At 32.6% G+C, this 25,399-nt stretch overlaps 1 protein-coding gene across 6 annotated transcripts in view; it reads right to left on the reverse strand.

The window, feature by feature from the left end:
- The window catches only part of Ero1L (endoplasmic reticulum oxidoreductin-1-like protein), a 147,995-nt gene that overhangs the window by 60,659 nt on the left and 61,937 nt on the right, over positions 1-25,399 (reverse strand). For 2 of the 6 annotated variants that reach the window (XM_075371913.1, XM_075371915.1), the window contains exons 1-2: positions 8,219-8,623; positions 4,494-4,613 (exon numbers count right to left, since the gene is read on the reverse strand). In XM_075371913.1, the coding sequence (XP_075228028.1) occupies positions 4,494-4,613; positions 8,219-8,326 (228 nt within the window). In that variant the 5' untranslated portion in view covers positions 8,327-8,623. Of the gene's footprint in view, positions 1-4,493; positions 4,614-8,218; positions 8,625-25,399 lie in introns of those variants that run through there. The other 4 variants (XM_075371912.1, XM_075371916.1, XM_075371917.1 and 1 more) reach the window with 4 other exon arrangements.

A 25,399-nucleotide genomic window follows, 5' to 3' on the forward strand; every position in this document is an offset into this window, starting at 1 on the left:
AGGAGGATAAGGTAGTTAAATACTTAGGGGTGTACTTGGAGAGATCCAGGAAATTTACTACCCATGCCAGGGAGGCTGTTGCATAAGCTAAGAGGACCATGACTGCTCTAAGGAAACTGATGCCGACAAAGTCTGGACCCAGAGCTGGTGTAAGGAAGCTTATTTTATCAGTAGCAACATCTGTACTGTTACATGTGGCCCCGACCTGGAGGTCAGATTGAGAAATTAAGAGGAGCTGTGGGCGTTTACAGTCATTCCAGCATAGACTGGCGATCACGTCAGCTATAACATACCGAACAGTATCCAGGGCGGCGGTCGGAGTAATAGCTGATGTGCCACCAAACAGCCTCAGAATTAATTTGATTCGCAGAATTCACAATGGGGTTCTCAAGAAACAGGCACACCAAATAATGCTGGAAGAATGGCAGGCATCCTGGGAAGCCTCAACTAAAGGAGCATGGATCAGGTGTCTGATTCCCTGACTTGAACCCTGGGTCTGGAAGGGGTGTGGGGGGTGTCATACTTCCACATGCAGTTCCTCTCGGGCTACAGGGGATTTGGGGCATACCTAAAAAAGGTTCAAAAGATCCTCACCTGACTGTTTATATTGTGGAGCAGAAGCTACTACAGAACATGTGTTCTTTGTTTGTGACAGACGGAATACTTTTAGGGTCTCGCCTGAACTAGCCAGCTTGACACCGTAAAATGTGATAGAATTTATGTTGAAAGATACTAGACAATGGGAACCGGTATCAAGTACGGTAGCAAATATTCTCAGTACAAAGGAAATCGAAGAGAGAACTGAAATACTGGCTGACTAAGCTGGGTACCTCGGTACGATTTTTACAGTGCCACCAGCAGAATGATAGTTTCTGGGAAAAGTCTTCAGAGGCAGAAGAGCACAAATGGAGGACAAAGGTATGAAGGACAGCTCCCTGCTGAACTGTCTGCTGGTCTGCGCTTGTGTGGATTGGCGATGGTGATGATGTACAAGGACTCTGAATTCCCTGAGTCGAAAGGCTCCCGCTGGGGCCGTGGTAATGCTTCAATTCAGTCTGGCCCTGGGTGGGGTAGTACGTGAAAGGGTTTAGCTTTAGTCGGTAGGGCGCAGGAACACATACGCACTTTAATTATAATTAACACCTTGCGGAACCTGTGGCAAGTCTGACACTAAAAAAAAAGGAAATACAAATATTTATGTACCAAGAAGAGCATTTGATAATTACCTGGAATTGCAACAAATGGCAACACACACTGATGGATTAGTGATATGACTGCTCACAAGTAAACCTTTACAAGAATCAAATCAATAAATTCATGCCATTCCACCAGCTAGGTTATTTATTAAAGCATTTTAATTTTTCTCATTTTAAAATAATGGAAAAAATGAATAACAGAGATTTATTAAAAAAAAAGGATTGAAAAATTTCCCGGTGATTTATTCAACAAAATTAAATTTTAAAATAGAAATAATACAATAAAATTCAGTGGTAAAGTAAGAATTTAATTAAAAAAAGAATTGTAAATATTATTCAACTTTTACAAATGCAAAAATCAAACAATTTCTAGTACTATGAAGATAATAACTTTTTAATTAAAATAAATAAAATAAAAAATAGTATAATAGTGTCACGATTTCAAAATATATGTTTTCAACTTTTTGGAATTTTGGGACTCATGTATCCGGAGGCATTTTTTAATGATTAAAATATTCACTAAACTGGTTTTAAATAAATTAAAATAAAAATTTTAAAAAAAACTTTCAATTTGGGAGGGGTATAAATTTTAATGACTTATTTTTGTAACAAATATGTTTTAATTTCGATTAAAAATTTAAAAAAGGTATTTTTTCATTTTGGGAGCTCCCATACCTAAGAGAAAGCATTTAGGTAAAATTAATGTTTAAGAAAATAAAATCCTTAACGGGTGATAAAAAATTAAAGAGAAGGGATTTTTAAAATTGTTTAAACAATACAAAGATATAGCTGTAATTCTAAATAAACAGAGCTGTAACTTTCTAGGAAGGGGTGCAAATTTCTGGCTAATTTTCTTTTCAAGAAAAACTACTAATAATAACTTTTAATTTAAAATAAATTAAAAAAAAAAAAATTTTTTTGTTATTACAAATCACTGAAGTGCGACAGGTTAAAAATGTTATTAATGATTTGAAGAGCAACTGATGTGGAAAATGTAATGTAAAAAACTCCCATTAATTCATTTCCTGATGCAAGATACAGCTAAAAAAAGAAAATATAATCATCTTTTTTTTTGGGAGTGGTAAAAATTAAATAAAAATTTTTGGTTATCTGAGCTTGATAAAAACAACTTCAACTTTTGTAAGAATTTCTAGCTAAAATACTTCACTAACAATTTAAAATTTTATTTCTGCCAAAACACCCCCATCCACTTTTCCAATTTTTACAAATATTTAGTTCATCCCTTCCTACTACCCCCCCCCCCCCCCTAAGACAGTACCTTAGCGAGTGGGAAAGAATGTACTTTTGTACCCAAATTTGAAGAAAATCAGTCAACAGGATCCAGAGTTTTAAGGCCAAATACAGGTCAACATACATTTATGTACAGACTCGCAAACATCCATTCAACAAAAGTAAACCCCCCCAAGCTAGGCTGGGTTTAGTTGCCGCCACGACTCATAGGTGCGGCTGAAGTAATGTCTTTCAGGTGAATGCCGGTCACACTGTGTGAGTTAAAAAAAATATATATAACTGGATTCATGTTAATACATTCCAGAAAATTAACCGATCATTTAATTGTTTTTTTTTTTTTTTAATACAGATTATCAAAAGATTTTTAAGTGTACAGTAATTTTTAACTAATTAATAATGACAAAAAAAAGGTATAATGTCATTTGGATTGATTCATATAAAATTTTTATAACTCCAAAAAAATAGTCAAATTTTAAAAATCTCATACCAAATAAATTAGTAGAATATATACTTCAAGACAGCATCAGTACTATTTATATTTGTTACAATAAAAATTAAGTTATTGAACGTAAAGAAAGTACCTAGAACAGTGAAAATGACAGGTATAAAATGAAATTTTGGTAAAAAAACTGATCATCAAATTTTTTTTTAATACAATAATATTATAATTTGTTTTCAGGAAAAGTATAGGGACAAGGGAAACAATTTTAGGCCTCAGATTAATAGTAGAAGAAAGATTAAAGAAAAACAAACCAACATACTTGGCGTTTATAGACCTAGAAAAGGCATTCGATAATGTAGACTGGAATAAAATGTTCAGCATTTTTAAAAAATTAGGGTTCAAATACAGAGATAGAAGAACAATTGCTAACATGTACAGGAACCAAACAGCAACGGTAATAATCGAAGAACATAAGAAAGAAGCCGTAATAAGAAAGGGAGTCCGACAAGGATGTTCCCTATCCCCGTTACTTTTTAAACTTTACATGGAACTAGCAGTTAATGATGTTAAAGAACAATTTAGATTCGGAGTAACAGTACAAGGTGAAAAGATAAAGATGCTACAATTTGCCGATGATATAGTAATTCTAGCCGAGAGTAAAAAAGATTTAGAAGAAACAATGAATGGCATAGATGAAGTCCTACGCAAGAACTACTGCATGAAATTAACAAATACAAAACAAAAGTAATGAAATGTATTAGAAATAACAAAGATGGACCAATTAATGTGAAAATAGGAGGAGAAAAGATTATGGAGGCAGTTGAATTTTGTTATTTGGGAAGTAGAATTACTAAAGATGGACGAAGCAGGAGCGATATAAAATGCCGAATAGCACAAGCTAAATGAGCCTTCAGTAAGAAATATAATTTTTTTACATCAAGAATTAATTTAATGTCAGGAAAAGATTTTTGAAAGTGTATGTTTGGAGTGTCGCTTTATATGGAAGTGAAGCTTGGACGATCGGAGTATCTGAGAAGAAAAGATTAGAAGCTTTTGAAATGGGGTGCTATAGGAGAATGTTAAAAATCAGATGGGTGGATAAAGTGACAAATGAAGAGGTATTGCGGCAAATAGATGAAGAAAGAAGCATTTGGAAAAATATAGTTAAAAGAAGATAGACTTATAGGCCACATACTAAGGCATCCTGGAATAGTCGCTTTAATATTGGAAGGACAGGTAGAAGGAAAAAATTGTGTAGGCAGGCCACGTTTGGAATATGTAAAACAAATTGTTAGGGATGTAGGATGTAGGGGGTATACTGAAATGAAATGACTAGCACTAGATAGGGAATCTTGGAGAGCTGCATCAAACCAGTCAAATGACTGAAGACAAAAAAAAAAAAAATATTATAATAAAAACATTCTTAATCTCCAGTATTTATTTTTAATGAAAATTAAAGGTGTCAGATTAAGGGTAATCTGATTTCATTAAGTAGCACATAAGTAAAAAACTAATTTGCAAGAAGCATCATCATATAAACAAGCAGTTACAAAATAATTAAAAATCACTCAAACAAATATGGAACAGTATAAGTACATAGTTACCTTATAAAATCTAAAATAATCTTTGGGTAAAAGACTTTGGAGCCTCGGATGTATTTTATCATTATTGTAATGATCCACTGTATCTACATTACAACTGCAATCATCAACTTGACCTTCAAGCTGAAACAAAAACAAAATAAAAATGTCAACATTAAATTTAAAATAAACAAAAAAAGACAATAAGAAATTTATAAAGTTAAAAAATAAAATTTCTGAAAAAATATTAAGGCAATAACACACCTAATTGCTGATGATTAATTAAGTTTTCATTGTTTGCCACCTATAAATATGAACATGTAGACTTATATTTTGGCTTCAACAAAGGGCCTTATTATGCTTTCATTTTAAATAAATTACAATTAAAAACATCTTCCAACCAATTTATTTAAAATGCAGTTCCAATATTTTTTTAGAGAAACAAAAAAAAAAAATAGTATCTATTACAAAATATTTTTAAAAATCCTGAATTTTCAACAACCCATTCAATGTGTACATAAATATCTGTTGAAATAATTTTCATTAATGACTTCTAAATAGTGAATTATTTTAGTTATTTTTATATTCAGTATCTTCACATATCTACCTTAATTATTTGCTGTATTTGAATTTCAAATAATTAATATGGATCTTAATCACATCTAGTTTTTATTTAATAATTAATTTTGCATTTTTGATGTTGCTCAAATTAAGATTTTACCATGGTTTCCTTATCCATCTGTACAAATGCTAGGACAGTTCTTTTCCTCTTATAGAATAGTACATTTTATCCATATAATTAATACGAACTATCAGGATAAAATATTTTATTTTATCTTTAAAATAGTTTTTGGGATTCGAACCCAGGACCCATGGATGAAAGGTTGAGACACTACCACTCCACCGTGGAGATTGGCAACATTTATTTACAATATTTTTGGTAATTTTTACTTTTTACTTACAAAGACAAGTTTATGGATAATAGAATTCCACCATGATGGACCCATTACATGAGTATATCATATGACTTTTGCACTCTTCAAAAGATTAAAAAGGCTAAAATAAGAATTAAAAATTTACCTACGACCCCTCTGACCCAAAAAAAAGTTTGGTCAGGCCTGGAATTGGTTTTAGACATTAAAGGTGTCTTCATATATAAAGTTATACGTGATGAAGAACCGATTAGCATGAATGTATAATTCTTAAATTTCTAAAAACAACCACAGATGTAATTTGTGTGAAGCTACCCTAAATAAACACTCTTTCACATACCAATAACAACTATATGTATGACTGAAAAAATACCTATCCAGGAAAGATCTGATAATGATCTGTTAAAAATTAATGTTTTTTGTACAGGCATACAGATAACAATTAATTTCATTTTCTAAGTTTTCGAATTGATGCATAATAATGGATTATAACCATAGTAGAAGTCGAGTCTAAATGAATCTAGACACAGACCAGTATAAAGTGAGTGCACCACTGACAAATGTAAACAACACCCACAGACACACTTTGTAGTCTTTTGCCATCCAGTCGATTTGCAAATTAATTTTATTACTATTTATTAATTTCAGAAGATTTTACATTAATTATTAATGTAAATAAGTATTAATTAACTATTGATAACTTTCTAACTTATTATACCCTGAATTTATTTTTAATTATCAAAAATTTACTAACATAAACAAACACACATACATGAATGTCATTCATTACATTACTGATGGAGAATTAATTACAAGATTACACACAAACTATCTAATCTTATTAACTCCTACTTTGTCATGTTGTGACTTCTCATTGAAAAATTTGATCCATTTTATAAATTACACAAAAGCAAAATTTTAAATTAAAAAAAGACTTTGGTCGGTAATAACAATACTACATTTATCAACTGCTAACAAAATGTTTATTTGAAAACTGATCATTACAAATTTGACAGTACGGGTATAAAAAAAAGTTACTAACATATAATAAATGAAAAAAGTTCTTAAATTTTATAATACCTGATTTTATCAACCATAACAGCATACAATGTACTGTAAATTTACTAAATTATTCTTGCAAGAAGTTAATTTGATATTGATACTTTTTCTAATTTTTGATTAAGTTAATTACTGTTAAGATATTTATCTCATTTTGCTTTTAATGTCATTAATAATAACATTTACAATTTTTATAACATTAAAAGTTACAATAAAAAAGAATAATAATGAGAATAAATATAAGTAAATTGTAAACGAATAATTTTTAAAAAATCTAGTTGCAGAAACTTTGTATGGATGAAACTGTATTACCAATCTTTATTACAAAAAAGAAAAAAACTAAAACTGGTCTTAAAGAATTGGTACATGAGTGGATGTATAAAAAAAGACTACACATAATCACTTTAAAAAAAGTACCCAAAGAAGGTTTTAACATTATAATATAGATTCTATCTTAAGTTATAGTAATGTCAAAAATTTTAACTTTTTCAAACTAACATATAAAAACAAAATAAATTTAAATAAAATACAAAATAAAATAAAAAATACAATGTTTTCCATGTTGATGATGCTATTACTGAAGATTCAGAGCATACTTGTTATCTGGGTAGGAGTTGATTAGGGATTATATTCTCTTTCTGGCCAGTGGCTATATTTTAAGCCTAATAGTCTTAAGTGTCTATTAGATTAAAAAAGGGCTCCTAATTCCCAGGAAAACACACAAACATAAAAAATCAATATTTTCTGAAAAGTTCTTATTTTTTTTAAGAGAAATAAAACACACAATCAGATCACAGCAACCAAACTGTGATACAAACACTTTTTGATAAACATAACCATATTATGTGTAAATTATACAGACTTATATAAATAATAAACTTAGGCAAAGTAAACACAAATTCAACCAAAATATAACTACACATATATAGAATCAAAAGTTACTGTTGTTATTATTATAGTTAATATACATTATTTCAATCTTTAAATCTTTAATATAATAATTTTTGAGTTTGTAAAAGGTTAATTTCACTTTCAAAAATAATGCTACAAATACAAAAAACTGCTAATTTTATTCTAATTTACAAAATAATAGAATATTAAGACAAACTGATTTTTTATTTATTTATATTTAACTTCAGATAAAGTTAATTCAAGCATGTCAATATATGCATATGTCAACATACATTCAATATGCCATAATACTTGTATGTCAAACGCGATAATACAACTAATATTAACGCTGTTAAACATTATCTGAATAAGTGGCCAAATTTTCAAAAAAATAATTAATTTCGGATGTGTGTATAAATTAAATGAAATCGTTAAAATAATTAATGATTATCCCGTCACTAAATTAATCATAATATAAGAGCCATGAAATTTTGTAATCGCTCAGAAAAAAAGAGGGCAACACTTAATTTTTTTTAAATTCAAGATATTCTTTTTTTACCGTGACATCTCTCACGTGCACACATAATACTGCTAAGGTTAAACTAGGTTAAAAAATAAAAATTAAACTGATTTTTTTCAAAAAATAAATACTCAAAATTTAACATTACGTTAATTGATTTATCGAAATAGAAACGTAATATCACTAAGCAAAACAATTCAAGAGGAAAGTAGATAATAGCCTGCCTGAAACGTCACAAAAATAATTTCACAATTACATAAAATGATAAAAATGTAAAAATATATACACTCTAAACCCAAATAATTAACAATAATAATAAATTAGTAGTTATCACTATTAAAATTTACCTGACAAAAACAACCGTCTCCAGAATGGAAACCCGAAGTATCAGAACGTGCACCATTGCACATTAAAAAAGAAAATATAAAAAATAATCCCGTCAAATGCAAAAACATATTTACAGATTGTCAAATAAAGGATTTTATCGTTAATTAAAGTCTAAAGTAGTAACAGTAATCAAGTTCATTAAAGAAAACACCGGCATACAAGAACACAAACAAATATCGAAACATAACCGCAAATACTTGTTGACATTTTACGACATAACGAGCTAGATTCATAGGACGGCTCTCATAGGCTACGAACAACCGTCATACATTGCGCACACTCCACAACCGCCATATATAAAAATTACCACGGTTTTTGTAGAGCAATTAGTCAGCATTAATCATTAACCAATAAACAAAGCATAAAAATAAAACATTAAAATCGATCTTTCAAAAATCAAATGAATTTAACATTTTGTTTTTTGGTCTTTAAATACTTTTTTTTATACATCTGTAGAAAAAACTACGTGAATAATTGCGTAATCAAGTTCATATAGAATAAATACACGTCAGCTAAGGAAAAATGAGCAGCGGTGCACGTAAGATAGGGCGTAAGACCTACTTCTGAGTATTGATACATAATGAGCAATAAAACTATCTTAATGACTAATTTAAGCAATTTCATCACTTCATACATGATTTAATTTTTTCCGTCTTTAATTTAAGTATCTTTATTAATAATTTCTGTTGTAACAGAAATTATTAATAAATAATTGTCACTACAAAATTAATTAAATTAATAATTAATTATTAATTGTCACTACAGACAATAAAATTATTAACTGACAAATTTTAAATGCATGGTTATATACATAGGTCGTATTTTAAACAAATATTTTTTTTTCCCTACATCCCCGAGCCGGACATCCAATTAAGTATACTCGACTCGGGGCGTGTCCTTTCCGGACATTTTAATTGCCTGCCTCTAATCTCCGACGGAAGAAACCAGGCCCGGCTATGCCGTTCCCAGCCACCCCCCCCCCCCTCCACCAAACCAGTGACCGGGTCTCGGTCTTTCCTTTTGCCAGCCTCAAACCGACGGCGCAGGAGCCGAAGCCGCCAAAGCGTATCCGGGAATCCACACCGCCGGCAGGGTCTCGGTCTTTTCATTCATTCATTCACACCTAACGGACCCCAGGAGTCCCCGCGCCATCACGGGATCCCACACACCGGGGCATGTGAGCCCTCAGGAATGGGGCTGTCCGCCCAGCCCTGCTATAAAACCCTCAGTATCCCAGTCGTCTTGCATCATCTTCTTTTATTCTGAGGACTGCTCTTGCAAATATAGCAAAATTATGCCGGTTTCCGGACATAGCAAAGAGCCACTCCGAGAGCTGCTCCGGCCGGGTATGTATCAATCCTGCATTTATACGATGTTCCTCCCATCGTCTGCACACGAAAATAGTGTGTTCGGCATCGTCAACCGCATCGCAATAACAGCAGACTTGTGACTCTCTCCTGCCAAACCTAGGCAGGTATTGTTCAAACACACCAAGTTCCGACATGAGTTACGTTGTTTGGTAATCTAATTCGCCATGAGAGCGATCTAGCCAAGCATCCAGGTCCGGGATAATTCTACTGGTCCATGCGGCCACTGCTGAACCCGCCCATGCCACCTTCCATTGTTCCCGTATTATAGAATTGGCCTCATCTTTGGCTACACCGGACGCCCTTAGTTTTCGTCCTTTAATCTGCAATTCTACTGGGGGCACCGAAGAAAGTATGCACAGTACATCATACGATAAGGTTTGGTACCCCGAAACTACGCCCAGAAGCGACTTCCTATGAGTGCTAGTAAATTTTCTTCCATTGCGCTTGACATTAACCGCATCGGCCCATGCTGGGGCAGCGTACAACAGAGACGACGTTATCATCGAGGTGATAAGTCGCCTCTTCGACGCACGTGGAATTCCTTGTCCCGCAAAGAGACCTCGCAAGGCACGGATTGTTGTTTCCACTCTGTCACAGATCATGACCACATGACTAGAGTATTTGAGGTGTTTATCCAGTAACACCCCTATATATTTAGCACTTTCCACCTCGACATTTGCCTCTCCACTCAGGCGCAGATTTAATCTTCTGAGTATCCTCATACCAATGAAGAGGATACTCTTGCATTTGGAAGGAAAGACTTCCAAACTGTTGTTGACGAGCCATTCATTAACTAATTGTAAAGAGTTTATTTATCCACATTAGTGGGATACCCCTGGTCTCCAAGTCCCAGCCCTCACAGCAGCAGCCCATGAAACGACTTAGTTGATGGCGTTAATAGTTGACCGCCTCCGCCTAAAGCCAAACTGATTCTCATGGAGGAGGTTGTTGTTTTCCAGCTCCTCAATTCGTCTATTAGCGATGAGACTCTCCACAACTTTGCCTATATTATTAATGAGACTTATAGGGCGATATTCGAGGGCCCCTGGAACTGACTGTTGTTTGGGCAAGAAAACAGTTCTTGATGCGTTTCAGCAAGCAGGAAAAAGCAATGCTGGACCCCATAACTCACAATATCTGTCATCTCCCACGGGATGACGGACATCAGGCCCTTTATGACTGCAGCTGGCACACCATCGGGTCCTGGACTCTTTTTATTTTTTAGTCTTTTAACCGCAGTCGCCACTTCATCCTGGGTGAACCTGCCGCGTTTACCAGGTATTAGCTCCGTGATGCCCTTCCATGTGTCGTGTAGCTTCTATCTTATTAAGGACGGGCAACCGTCTTCCCAGTCTCTTCATGACTACCTGGTACGCCCGTCCCAAGGGGTCAGCATCTAGTTCCCTCCACTGCATAGCTCCCTCCACTTATGCCTTTTTGCATGCTTAATCATGAAGTTTAATAGTTTTCTTCCTGCTCGGTATTGTGTAATCGCCGTGTTCAGGTCTCGATCAACTCCGTATGTTCTCATTCTAAGTCTCTGCACGCGCCTCTTCATGGATTGCAGAACCCTGCGTTGATCCGCAATATCGGAAGAACACTGTAGACAGGGTAGACAGGGTCTGGTAGCTCTTTCGGGGAGCCTGGCCAGCTCAATAATCATGATCTGTTGTAATGCATCTGGCGTAACCGGTCTGCCATCCGTCATTTTTGCAGCAACTTTGCAAACAATGGTCTCTACCTGACGTTCCGAAAGTCTAAAGCATAGATGTTGATTTCTAATAAGAGTCTCAGTATCAAGGATTTCAACAGATACAGCTAAATGATCACTTGCTGTCTCGACCTGAAAAACCTGCATGCTCACCATGTCTGGTGGAAATCTACCGTTGATCAATACCAGATCCAGGATAGAGGAATGCCCGCGGGCGTAAAAAGTGGGCGACCCATCATTGATGCACATAAGTTCCTAGTAGTTCTATGTATCCGACCAAAAGTGCCCCCCCCCCCAAAAAAAATTGGGGTGGATGAGGGGTCTATGGAAGGTATTGGTCTCGGATCGGATAGATCCGAGAGGATTTTGGGAAACATTGGTCAGGGAAGGAGTTATTTGGAAAGGAAAATCCCCTTTATAAGAGCCTCAAACAAAAAAATTCTACTAGTATAACTTATTTTGTCGATAATTATTCTAAGTTGTTGTTGACTACAACAGCCGTGACGTGATAAACTTGTGGTTAATTGTCTATCGAGACTTAACTTATTCTCACTAGCCTGAACGGCCAATTTAACATTGGCTCTTATGGAGAAAAAAGTTACGACAGAAAAAAAACGTAATTACAGCACAATCCGGTCACCAAAATTTAACACAATTATCCGTTATCCATACCTCGAAATGATTCACTATTTGTCCAATAAAAAAGCCGCAAAAAAACAAACCAAAAACGCAGAGCTAGAAATACACTTCCAATCAGGCTGAGTGTCCACACTCGACTTAAAAAAAAATAATTAAAAAAATATTTATGACATAGTTGTCATACAATACAATGACGAGGAGATATTTATATGATATATTTTCTCCTCTCTTATTCGTCTTACGACCCCTTGCGGGGGAGGAGGCTGTAAGTTCTCATGATGACTTTGTTGTCAGTTTTTTTGTCATTGTTTTACATTTTCGGTATATATTAAAGAAAAATATTTCAGAGGATAAAACTTTTAAGTACAAAAATTTTAAATAAGTTTCATAATATTTTTCAGAACATAAAAATCGTCAGATAACTAACAATCTCTACGGTAAAGCGGTAGCGTCTCAACCTTTTATCCGGAAGGTCAATTCTACGACTCGCTACGAAGGCTACAATTCTACGAAGGCTACGACTCGCTAGATAAGCACGCACGGAAAATCGGAAAATACACTGCTACATAGTCAACATAACCTCAAATTTGAAATTTTTTATCCGCTATATAAAAAAGAAAAGATTTTAATGACCCTATCGATCGGGTTTCCGTGATGATCCTGGATCCTGGCTGAAATCTAGAAAAATATAAAACTATTTTTGATCGGGTCTAAACGTCCATATTAGTACTGTATTTTGATTCCTGTGGTTCAATTATTGGCATTGTTCTTACAGTAGGTGGACTTGAATCAGGACAAGACGCTCACGACTTCTATAGCCTATAATTCATTCACAGACGTACCTTTGTTGTTAAATGGCGTACTAACACTTTTCAGAAACAAAAATTAAGAGACAACAAAAATTTATTATCCAAACAATGGACAGTTTTCTTATATTAAAAAATGCGGTCCTAGCCATGCCGATCTTAAAGAAAGAAATCTATTTAACCGAACCGAACAAAAGGTTGACAATAGCCCTTTTTATCTTTTTATTATGTATAATTATTATTCTTGCAGTATTGTAAAAAATTGACCTATTTCCTGGTTCCTTTTTACTGCCTTGTAAGAAGTAAAAGAAGTATTGTGATCGCGAAAAATTTCGGTTTTTAGATTTCAATGGAAATATCCATTTTGAATATCCCTGAATCCATTTTGACTAGTATCGGCGTGACGTCTATATGTACGTATTTCGCATAACTCAATAACGATTAGCCGTAGAATGTTGAAATTTTGGATTTAGGTTTGTTGTAATATCTAGTTGTGCACCTCCCCTTTCGATTGCAATCGACTGGACCAAATGTGTCCAAAAAAAAAAAAATTGGATTTTGAACTTTTTGTTAACCGCAGTAATATAAGCCTTCATTGAAAGCTTTTCAATGATATATTATAACTGGTACTTACTTTCACTGGTTCCAGAGTTACAGCCAAATAAAATGTTACTTAATGAAATATTTGGATCTTACAAGGGGAAGATACATCTGTTCGAATTCGACTGCATCTCCTTTTTTTAATTTATATATAATGGTTTATTAATAATTATTAACCTGTGATTGTAAAAAAAGTTTTACAATAAATAATAACATATAATTTACAATAATTTTACAATAAATAATAACAAAAAAATATGAAAAAAATTATTAAAGAATTGCAGGATCTTATCTCACTTTCAAATGAAATAGATTTTAATGATGTGCAGCAAAAAATGTGTAAAAGTAATTTAATAGGCCTACAAGGAAATCATGTGATGTCCGCATCAGATTTTTTCAAAAAGAATACGTTCTACTCGGTTAACTAACAGTGAAACACTAGCTGATAAAAAGAGGTAACATTTCTATAAGTCACATTTTAATGACAATACGCTGATTATTCAAAATGAATAATATATAAAATTAAATTTCTGTCTGCTGCAATACTTTAGATATCCTTTTATTTCTTTGTATTTCACGAACAAAAGAAAAGAAGTAAATTAACTAATTATCTTTTTTTTAAAAGAAAGTAATTTTATTATTACCCGAGAATGACTAAATTGATTTAAATTAAAGAAGAACTAAAATAATAAAGAATAATTTAGAGAAAAGTCCTGCAGATAATTGAATATTTAACCTAATAATAAATAACTCAAAATTATAAACGCATTTTTTCCTATATTTATTAAATTATGTTGAGTTTAAATGAAAAAAAAAACCCCTTGCGCAGTTCTGCGCAAGAAGACCGACTTTTCTGACGCCATAACTGCTTCGAAGTCAGAAACGCAGTAATTACCACGTATGTTCGATTAACGAGTAGATCCTACATACAAGCATCAAGTTTCCACTCGCTCACGGCTACGACTCGCTACATAAACACGCACGGAAAATACACCGCTACAGGAAAGTGCAGGCCAAAGAAGAATGAAGAGGTCTTCGGAAGAAGAAGAGGGAGAAGAAGAAGATGAAGAAGAAGGAAGACCCACTACTCGTCTCAACATCACGTACTGGAGTCCGGAACAGAGCCCAGCAGAGATGCGTCCTGAAGGGCAGCCATAGCAGAAGCGGATGAAGAGCTTCTATATAACCCTTCCTCTAAAAACTTACAATAAAAAATTAACACAAATCAGCAATTGCGACTCCTCCGGAAAAGGGGACCCATTGCTCCCTCCATAAAGTTAGTGCCCCGTTGTGGCGTATTCCTGCTAGCCTATTAAGCGTTAGCACCGAAAGGACTTCAGTAGACGGTCTGAAGGGGAATTACGTCGGGAGGACAGGCTTCATAAGCCTAGCCTTCCGCGGTCGGCCCATAAAATGGGTTCGATAACGCTGGTTCAACAACGGATTGGAATGCAACTAAATCCGTTTTAAATTCACTAAAATAATAATAGACAAAACTTGAAAAATTAGACCCGAGATATAAAATAACCCTTTTAAAAAACCAAGCCCGATTAGAATCATCCAGCAGCAAGGGACTCTGTCCAGGTTCTGCGATAAGTAGGGAGTAATAAACTCCCGCCAACTTTGCATTCCATTCCACCGCTACATAGTCAACATGACCTCAAATTGAAGTTATGTTGTCCGTTGTTGATCTTAAATCGAGCGTAATCCAAGAACGATTCGACCGACCTTCATAAAATTTTCACACGCTTAACTTCAGATATACTACTACAGCGTATATAAATTTCAATGAAATCAATGTAGCAGTTTTGGAGATTTTCGTGCCACAAAATTCTCTATATGAATGGTATTTTCATAAGCCTCATAACTCAAAACGTAAAGAAATTCCATTTTCACTTCCCGTTCCCCCGTGCGACCGAAAGTAACACACTTTTCTCGGTAAAAAATCGATAAAAAAATAAATAATAAAATAAAGGACTGTGAAATTTCTAACAATTATTTTGGTAAACGGGTTTTTTAAAACGGTTTTTAAGGTTCCTGCGTCTCTAATCGACTAAGCAGTTTGTCAAAAATTTTAAGAACTTTCATGAAAATTTTTTTATGACAGAACCGTACCGTTTTTTTAATTACACATCGGGTAGAATTTTAGGAAAAACTTCACAAGATTTAACAATTTCAGTTAACAAATTTTGAAACACCCGTCAGAATTCTGACCACTCTTGGTAATAGATAATAAAATAACTGGAGAAATGCTTCTAGGTTCCGGATAAATTCAGCTGTTCATAAAATTATAAAGAACTGAATTTATGAAATCTGTAGTATGTGTGGATATATTATTTTTTTTTTTTAAATTTTAATGTTTTTTTAAATACAAAAATAACGCAACCAAGATTATTTGTATTATTTAAAAATATTTCTCAATTTCTTTGTTATTTCATAATTTAAGAACCTACGGAAAGATTTATTATTCGAAGGATAGACTTTTATATATAACAAAATATACGTTAACTATCCCAGCTTTGGCCAGATTTTTTATCGCATCGTACCAGAGGAATGTCAGTCCATATTGTTTTCTTTTATATTATATTCTGTTAGCCTTGTTGAATAAAATTGTACCAAATCGAGCCTACTTATTGATGTAAATGATTACTTCAATAAATTAAACTTTAAGCCCCCAAAAAAGAAGGAAGGTGAACGGAACCTATACTTAAAATATACATTTTTTAAAACTTGTATTTTCAAGATCCAACTAACTATTAAGTATTAATTTAGATGATATGATAACTTTGTAAAAAAGCAGGTCCTGTGGAACTCGACGTAAAAATATATAAACGTGTTTAAGTCTTTAATACTTTTTTCTTCTTTTTTTCCTGTTTAACCTCCGGGAATTACCGTTCAGGTATTACTTCAAAGGATGAATAAGGAAGATATGTACCAGTGTAAAAACTGACAAAAAAACAACTGACAAACGCATTCCCGAGTGAAAAAGCAATGAAAATTTTGATTCAAATTTCAGCAACATATTAATACGAACAGACATTTTCATCTCTCACAGCAATTAAAACTCGATACCGATGTCGGCTTGAAATAAATACGGCTCGTCGTTTTACAGTAACGCCATTAGAGCCAAAAATTCATAAACTTCTTTCAAACAAGCAGGAACAAATGCGTGCAATACAATGTATTACGCGTATTTGTAATACAGTGGGTATTAAAATGTGTAATACAGTGGAATCCGGATGATCGGACCGCTTGGGGACCGGAACAATAGGGCTCTATTAACCGATATTAACGAAAATTGAGGACATTACACAAATACACTACAGTACATACCGATTATTAAACGGGATTTAATGTCTTACTATGTTTACAGTTCTAAATATGACCTAACCTAAAAGTGAAATGAAAATAGGAAAAAAATAAGCACGAAAACATTATATTTCAGTTCAATTAGATTTGTAATAAAGAATACTTTCAAAAAATATTTCGAATTTTATTAGACAATGTTTTTTCTTCGATTTGATGAACCGCGGGATTCGAATATATCACTTTTCCTCAAAAAGGACGGTTTACGAATCGCACCGATAGGTAGCATTACTTGATGGTACTAGGTAGCGTACAAAACCTTGATTGATAATGTAATTGAAATAATAAATTTAAAAAAATAATAATAATACACCTTGTTTTAATAGTAAATGCTCTTATGTCAATGAAAGTACTGAAGATAAAACAACTTTTTTAATTCCCAAAAAATGTATATTTGTTTGTTCTAGAAAGGCGACAGATTTTAATAATAAATCCGTAACATAACAATCAGTAATTCATAAAAAAATAAATAAAATAAAAAATAAAAGAATAACAAAACGCAGTGATATCCAAAAAAAATACAATGAAAATGTAAACCGTAGGTAAGTCTCGCAGATATCGTTTCTTCCGCTTAAAAATTCAAAAAAATTATACTGATATAAAAAAAGGTAAGACACCACATTTGTATTACCAAATCTGTTATTAATTTACAATTTTCTTTAAAAAAATACGTGCTAAATATATGTAATATACAATAATAGATAAAAAAATGTTTAAGCGTTCCATACAATAAGCAAAAAATAGAAAAAATTGTTACAAAACTCTTACCGGCCCGATTTCATTTATTAAACAAACTCATAATTAGCAGGGGTAGTATAAAGTCATTACCACAATTTTGGTTAAATTTGACAATTACAAATTTTCATCTATTAGCGTTTATATAATCTATTACCGTTTATTCGTTGTTTAATGAATGAAATCGGGCCGGTAAGAGTTTTGTAACAAATTTTTCTTTGTTTTGCTTATTATATGGAACGATTTAACATTTTTTATTATCTATTATTGTATATTACATATATTTAACATTCATTTTTTTAAAAATAAAATTCTAAATTAATAACGGATTTTGATGATAGAAATGAAGTCTCATAACCTTTTTTGATATCGGTATCATTTTGTTAAAATCTTTGAGCGGAAGAAATGATATCTGCGAGACTTATCGTACGGTTTACAATTTAATTGTAATTTTTTTAGATTAAAATTACACAAATGAAATTATTAAATTTCTAAATAATAATTTTTTTTTTTGTTTATCTTACATCAAATAAAAATCAAAACAAAACAGAGATACACATCAAAATAATGAGTTCCTTTTGTAGACAGTAAAATATAAAAGTTTTTACTTTCATTTCTCTTACATTGTTAAAACAAATTCTTGAGAAAATTGTTGTTTTCTCCCTTAATTAGTTGGTGTTCTATAAATTTGGCCAGATTTGCAGTTCTGCTAGCGGGCTTCCTTCATTAACTTCTTGTATAAAATACTGCTCCGTCGATGAATTTTTTTCCATCTCGTGTAGATACCCGTTTCACTTCGGGTTCGTCTTCGTCATGTTCAACTTCATCAAATTTTTTATTAATCTTCTTGACTATTTCGTCCTCATTCCCACACAACTTAAAATAATAACGTACTGTGCAGGCCAGTAAGCGCTTAAGGAGAAGTTACCTTCCTCCCTATAGCCTATAAACAACAGTTAAATGGACTTACATCACTAATGAAATTGTGTGTAATTTTGCGACTAAAATAAAGAAACATAGTGGGCCTTATAAGCGGCATTTCGGGTCGTTAAACCGGATTAATTTTACGTAGATTATACCAACATTTCTGTTTTTACAAAACCGCCTCGAATAACCGATAGTCCTATTAACCGGAATTCACCGCACTTAAATAAGCTTCAATTATTTTGTAATAATTAAGTTAATGTTAATAATTCTGTTACAATTAAAAATCCTTTAAAGATTTTGTTACGATTAAGTAACATTTATAATTTTGTTGCATTAAACAGGTGCATTTGATATTAATAGAATGTAAGTTATCTTATCGTTATTTTTTACTTTTAAGGCCGCAAAGGACCACTTTAGTCATAATAATTCAAGTCTTTTTTGCCGATCTTTTGGCCTTTAAGTTCTTAGCTTTTACTTTCTCCCAATATTTAGTCGTTCTTAATGATCTTGCTTTACGAATAAACCCTTTCTTTTCTCTTTGAATAAACCCTTTTTGTATAATTAAAAGTTCTTACTTTAAAGTCGGTATTCGGATCTTTAATAACAAATTTTAATTTTTCGGATTTATTAAGTAAATCTTCGTAAGTCAAATTTAATTCTTGCATATCTTCTTTAATTTCTTTGATCCATAATGACGGATTTTTTTAAAGACCAAAATCGATCGATAATTCTCTTAGTAATCCTATCCTGCGGTAATCTTAACAAGTGTGAGCAGAAAGAAATTCGCTTCTTTTTCATAGTATCAATTAAGGATTCCAAGTTTTCGTACAGAAATTTATTAGGCGATAATCTGTACTGATTTTCGTGTTTATATTTTTTGTTTATGCGGGTTCTAAGAATACTGCGTTCAACTTTAAGCAAAGGTTCAGTCCTATTTTTCTGATTTAATCTAAATAAAGTCTCGCTCGCGTAAGTAATTACTGGTTTAACCACAGTTTTGTAAATGCGGTTAAAATATCGTTATTTTATAAATGTATTTATCGTTTTAAAAATTAAAATTCATTAGTTGTGCGCGGGATTTAAAACTACGTGTTTAGCGGTCCGTGAGGTTTAAAAGGTTGGCGACCGCTGCTCTGCACAACATCGAAGTACACTATATTTTCCTTCTCGTCGCCGTTCTACTACACAGCGAATATCTATTTAAATGTTTTATTATAATTATTCCTACTCAAAATAAAATAATCTTTGTAATCGGCCCGTTCGATGACGAGTAAATCTTTAAAATACATACGATTTAAATCGAAAATTGTTTTAAGATAAATTTAAAAAAAAAACATTACTTAAGTTTTTATCTTACAGATATAAAATGATTATTGTTTATCTGTTTAGAATAAAATTCTGTAAAATAAATAGATTTCCATTTATGAAAGTAAAATTTATCTTGAAAAATTAATTCAAACTAACAAAAATAAATATACTTATTGCTTTTGAAAAGTGAACAAATTTTGTAAAATAAAAATCGTAGTTTTATTAATAATAACTGAAAAAAGCAATCGATTTGGTTCGATCAGTTTTAACATTTTTATTCGTTAATAATTTATTTATATTTTTGCGGTGAACTTTTATTATTTGCAAAAAATTAGGAAAATTATTAAATCTGAAAAGAACAGGTCATTTATTCTCGGACATTACGCCTAGCCAGTGTTGTCTAGTTTCGTAGAAAATCTCTCTTAGTCTAAACAATTGAAGGTCAACCAAGCGGACTTACAGATTAATTATTTGTTATAACATTAATTCATTTACTTTGAAATGTATAATTTTCCACCGTAATTTAGTCGATATATAAGAATAACGTTTCGTTTAATTAATGTTGTTAAAAATTTGCACAAGCATGCTTCTTGAATGATGATTTATTGTGCTATAAATATTAAACCAGGTGTTGTACAACTGGCAAGATTTCTCTACAAAGCAACACAAAATAAAACACCAAGCATAAAAACTTCGCGCGGGCGAGAGAAATATAGCGCGCGCGCACGTGTTTTATTCATATTTTATACAAATGTGATGTACTGAATTTTTTTTAGAAAAGAATTACTAATTGTTGTAATTACAATTTAATTTTAATGAATATGTTTTATACTTATCAAAGTATTAATAAAATGTTATTAAGTTATTTTTAATTGATTTTTATATCATAAATCTAATAATTACGAGAGGTTATCTCTAAAGTAAAGGCCTTTCATTGTAAAAAAGGTACTCTGAAAATTATATAAATATTTTTTATTTCTCTTAAACTAGATTACCTTATACTATTTCTGTATATAATCGCCACATGAATTAAAACATTTATCCTAGCGATACACCGACTTCAATATACCCCGTCGTCATATTCTTCTACCGCCAGTCCATTTAGCCACTGATTAACAGGATTTTAAAATTCATCGTCATCCGCGAATTGTTTACCGCTCAAAAATTCTTTCAATTTCACAAACAAATGGTAATCAGAAGGAGCTAAGCCCTGACTATCTGGTGGGTGATCGTAAATTTCCTTTCCAAATGTTCTCAGTAAATCACGTGTCGGACCCGCAACATGTGGACGTGCATTATTGTGCCGCAGGATGACGTAGTCGGTTAGCCGCTCAGGACGCCATTCACTTGACTGCCGTTTTCTCACTGGCGTGTAATTCGAAATCCACGTTTCATCGTCGGTAACAATCGAATTAAGCAACTCATCGTCTTTTTCTGAGTAGAGCGCATAAAAAATTCCAAAGCAGATCCCGTTCGAATTTTTTTGTGACTTCCGTTAAGACGTGCACAAACTTTTCGGAAGCCTAAATGATCATGAAAAATGCGACCGATAACAGCTCTTGAAACATTAGGGAAAAGAAGGGCCAGGTCGGAAATCTTTAAGCGACGATCTTTTTTGATTTCATCATCGACGCGTTTCAACAAGTTCTCGGTGATTATCGAGGGCCACCCCGAACTTTCTTCATCGTGCACGTTAATTTTGTTATTTTTAAACCTTTCACGCCGTTTTCGGACGTTTCTTTCATCGATTACATTATCACCGTACACAGCAACCAACTGCCTATGAATTTCAGCCGGTTTAATGTTTTGATGGTTTAAAAAACGTATGACTCCACGTATTTTACAGCGGGCGGCAACATCGATCTTCCGATTTATTTTATAACCTAATAATTCGCACATAATCAAAGATACTACAACGCGACAACTTACAGACAGCAATGCAGTGTGTTCATTACTAGCGTGGCCATGAACGACACAGGTTCGCTAACCTTAAGGAGAGAAATTTCCCAGCGGTCTTTACTTTAGAGGTATCTCTTGTATAAAGTAATACATTTTAAACTTTCTGTGACTGATTAACACGAAAGAAACATATATGTCGGACTCGCAACATGTGGACGTGCGGTAGGACGACGTCGTCGGTTAGCCGCCCTAATCGGCGAAATAATTTTACACCTCACATGTTCAGTACTAAAAGCATTGCTCTCTCTCTCTCTCTCTCTCTCTCTCTCTCTCTCTCTCTCTCTATACATATATATATAAACACAAAAATTGGTGGTAAAAAGTAATACGTTTTTGGGTTTAACGTAAGAAAACTTTGTTAAATGGTTAATTAAGTTGTATTTTTTCGATTAGAAATGTAGAAAATTTAATTTTGAAAAAATTCAGTAAACTACTTAAGAAAAAATTGAATATAAGATATTGAAATTTAATTTAAATCCAAAAAAATTACAATGAAATTGTAAACCGTACGGTAAGAGTCTCGCAAATATCACTTCTTCCGCTCAAAAAACAAAAATTTCTGCAATATAAATAAAACGATTTTTAACAAAATGATACCGATATCAAAAAAAAGTAAGACACTGCATTTCTATTACAAAATATGTTATTAATTTAGAATTTATTTTTTAAAAAATACACGTTAAATATATGTAATAGACAATAGATATACAATAATAGATAATAAACAATGTTTAAGCGTTCCATATAATAAGCAAAAAATAGAAAAATTTGTTACAAAACTCTTACCGGCCCGTTTTCATTTATAAGTATCACATTTGCTGAAGCAATACAATTCTTATGATTATTCGTTGTTTAATAAATGAAATCGGGCCGGTAAGAGTTTTGTAACAAATACTTCTATTTTTTGAGAAATTTTCAACGTCCTAATAGATTAATAATTATTAATAAAATAAATAACAAAGTTTTATTGATTTTTGCCCGCCATTTTGAATTTTGAAAAACTAATTTAAGATTCGTAATAGCGAATCAAAAAATCTATTGGTACAAATTATCGTCGAAAATGGACTATCAGAAAAATGTATTGGGTGAAATGGTTAATGAAATAATAAAAAAAGTAAGATAAAAATAATCGAAATAATACATTTATAATTAATGAAATATTTATTTTTTATTCAAAAATAATTGGAAATAATTTTTTCATAAATAAGTATAACTAAAAATTATGAATAATTATTTAAATGTTAAAATTATAAACAAAAAGCCGTCAATTCACGTTCAAGTCGTCATTTCTTTATTTGAATTTGAATTTGAAATACGCGCGTGGTTCAACTGTGAGAGAACTCGAGCAAACGATCGGCTCATTTCGTGCGAGTTCGTGGCTCCTCACTGTCCTGTCTCTGAGACACAAGTGCAATGCGCGGCCGGCCGGAATCGCGAGTGGAGGAACAACCGCGCACAGCGGTGTTGCCGGATTTCACCTAGCACCTTCCCGTGCGGCTGGACCTATTTACCTTGGGAACCTTATTTCTGGATCGATCCTCGTATTTCTGTTTTATTTACTCCTTTTTTAATAAAATTGGTATAATCACTTGTAAACTAATACTTTTACTTTTTTTTTTAAATTAGTGATGGGAATTTTAAAAAATTGTATTATCTTCAGTACTTTCTTTTACATAAAATTTACTATTAAAATAAGCTGTAGTATATTTTCTTTTAATTTTATTATCAAGTTTTTGTACGCTATCTAGCGGCCCGATTCGTAGTTACCTTTAAAAAATGACATATTCCAGTCTCGCGGTTTATCAAATGGGGAAAAAAACATTGTCTAACAAAATTCGAGGTATTTTTTTAAAAGTATTCTTTATAACTAATCTAGTTGAACTGAAATATAGTTTTCATGCTTACTTTTTAATTTTTTTACCATTTTCATCTCACTTTTAGGTTAGGTCATGTTTAGAATTGTACATGTAGTTCCTTGACTTCGCCGTCTAAGGACTTTTACCGGCGAAGTTCTAACGAATCTGCGATCAAATCGTTCTAACATATGGCATTTACTCCAAGCTCACACCGATTTCGTTACCTCTACCAACTTTAGATCGCATGAAAGTTTGTGTGTATTCGCTTGGAACAATATTTGTCCTTTCTTTAACTTCTGGTAGCTCCAGCTCCATTTATGCACAGAATGTCGATCGATCTAAATTACTCGAGTAAAAAGCATTTTTTCTGCGAGTGCATTTCTAATATAGAGTCTCGATCTTCTTGAGATTAAAAAAAGGTACTGAAGCGGTATTAGCGGGAGAACTCAATCTGATCCGATTATATATGAAATTCAAACTGTTCAAATGAAAAATAAAATAATTCATTAAAAAACTCTCAGCGTACCCGGATAAAGATATATATTTTAAATGTTTCAATCTCTTTCGCTGGACCGGTCAAGTAGGTAAAAGTCTCGTGTATTTTCGATTGAAAATAAATTAAGTAACGATGCGGGTTAAATTTTTTCTATAGGGACCCAATTTTAAAACGAAACGCATTGTTTTTATCCTAAAACGAATTCTATAGGATAAATTCAGTAACATACGAAACACTGTTAAGAGAACTATCTAAAAATAAGTTGTGATACATTTTGTTCATCGCATCTCTTTCGTTGACATCTAATATATAAATGATTTGCAAAAAACATTAGCCCAACATAATTATGTTTAGGTATAGAGTTGTATGTATTGTCTTATATTGAAATATAAAAGAAACTTCACGTAATAGGAAAACGATCGAATGAATGAAAATTTAAACTTGAGAGGATGTGTTTTGATTTATTTTTTTTGCATAGAGTTGAAGATACGTGTGGAATTAATAAAAATTATCTTATATTGAAAGAAAAATGAAACTGTGTAGATGGACAACGATCGAATGAAAGTTTAAGCTTGACAAAACGTATTTTGATTTCATTTTTTGGACCGAGTTGAAGCTGGAATTCTCTATACAGTTCCATATAGATAAATCATATTTGCTCCTTAATAATTTTTGTTTGTAAAAGAAGAATGATCACTAACTTTGAAAATAAATTAGGAGACAAATCTTTGTTCTGAAAAAGCTTGGTTGTATGCGTGAACAGTGTTCAGTATAAATATTAAATAAATCATGAAAAATACTTGACGGGAAGTTTTTTATATATTTTTGCCTATGTATAAATATATACGTATATATTTATACATCAACAGCGTCGATTGAAAATTTTGAGCCTCATAATTTGCCGTAACTAGTCAAAATGGATTCAGGGATGGTCAAAGTGGATATTTCCGTTGAAATCTGAAAACTGATATTTTTCGCGATCACAATACTTCCTTTATTTTGTACAAGGAAGTAAAACGTACGGTTACTCTTAAGTAAGTTGGAAAAAGTAATCGGGTTGGTCTAGTGGTGAACGCGTCTTCCCAAATCAGCTGATTTGGAAGTCGAGTTACAGCGTTCAAGTCCTAGTAACGCCATTTTTACACGGATTTGAATACTAGATCGTGGATAACGGTGTTCTTTGGCGGTTGGGTTTTAATTAACCACACATCTCAGGAACGGTCGAACCGAGACTGTTCAAGACTACACTCATACATATCATCCTCTGAAGTATTATCTAAACGGTAATTACCGGAGGCTAAACAGGAAAAAGAAAAGTTGGAAAAAGTGAAACAATAAAAAAAAACAAAAAATTAATGTTTAGCAAAA

Source organism: Lycorma delicatula, chromosome 7, assembly GCF_047948215.1.
Source record: "Lycorma delicatula isolate Av1 chromosome 7, ASM4794821v1, whole genome shotgun sequence".
In the NCBI taxonomy this organism is placed as follows: Eukaryota; Metazoa; Arthropoda; class Insecta; order Hemiptera; family Fulgoridae; genus Lycorma; species Lycorma delicatula.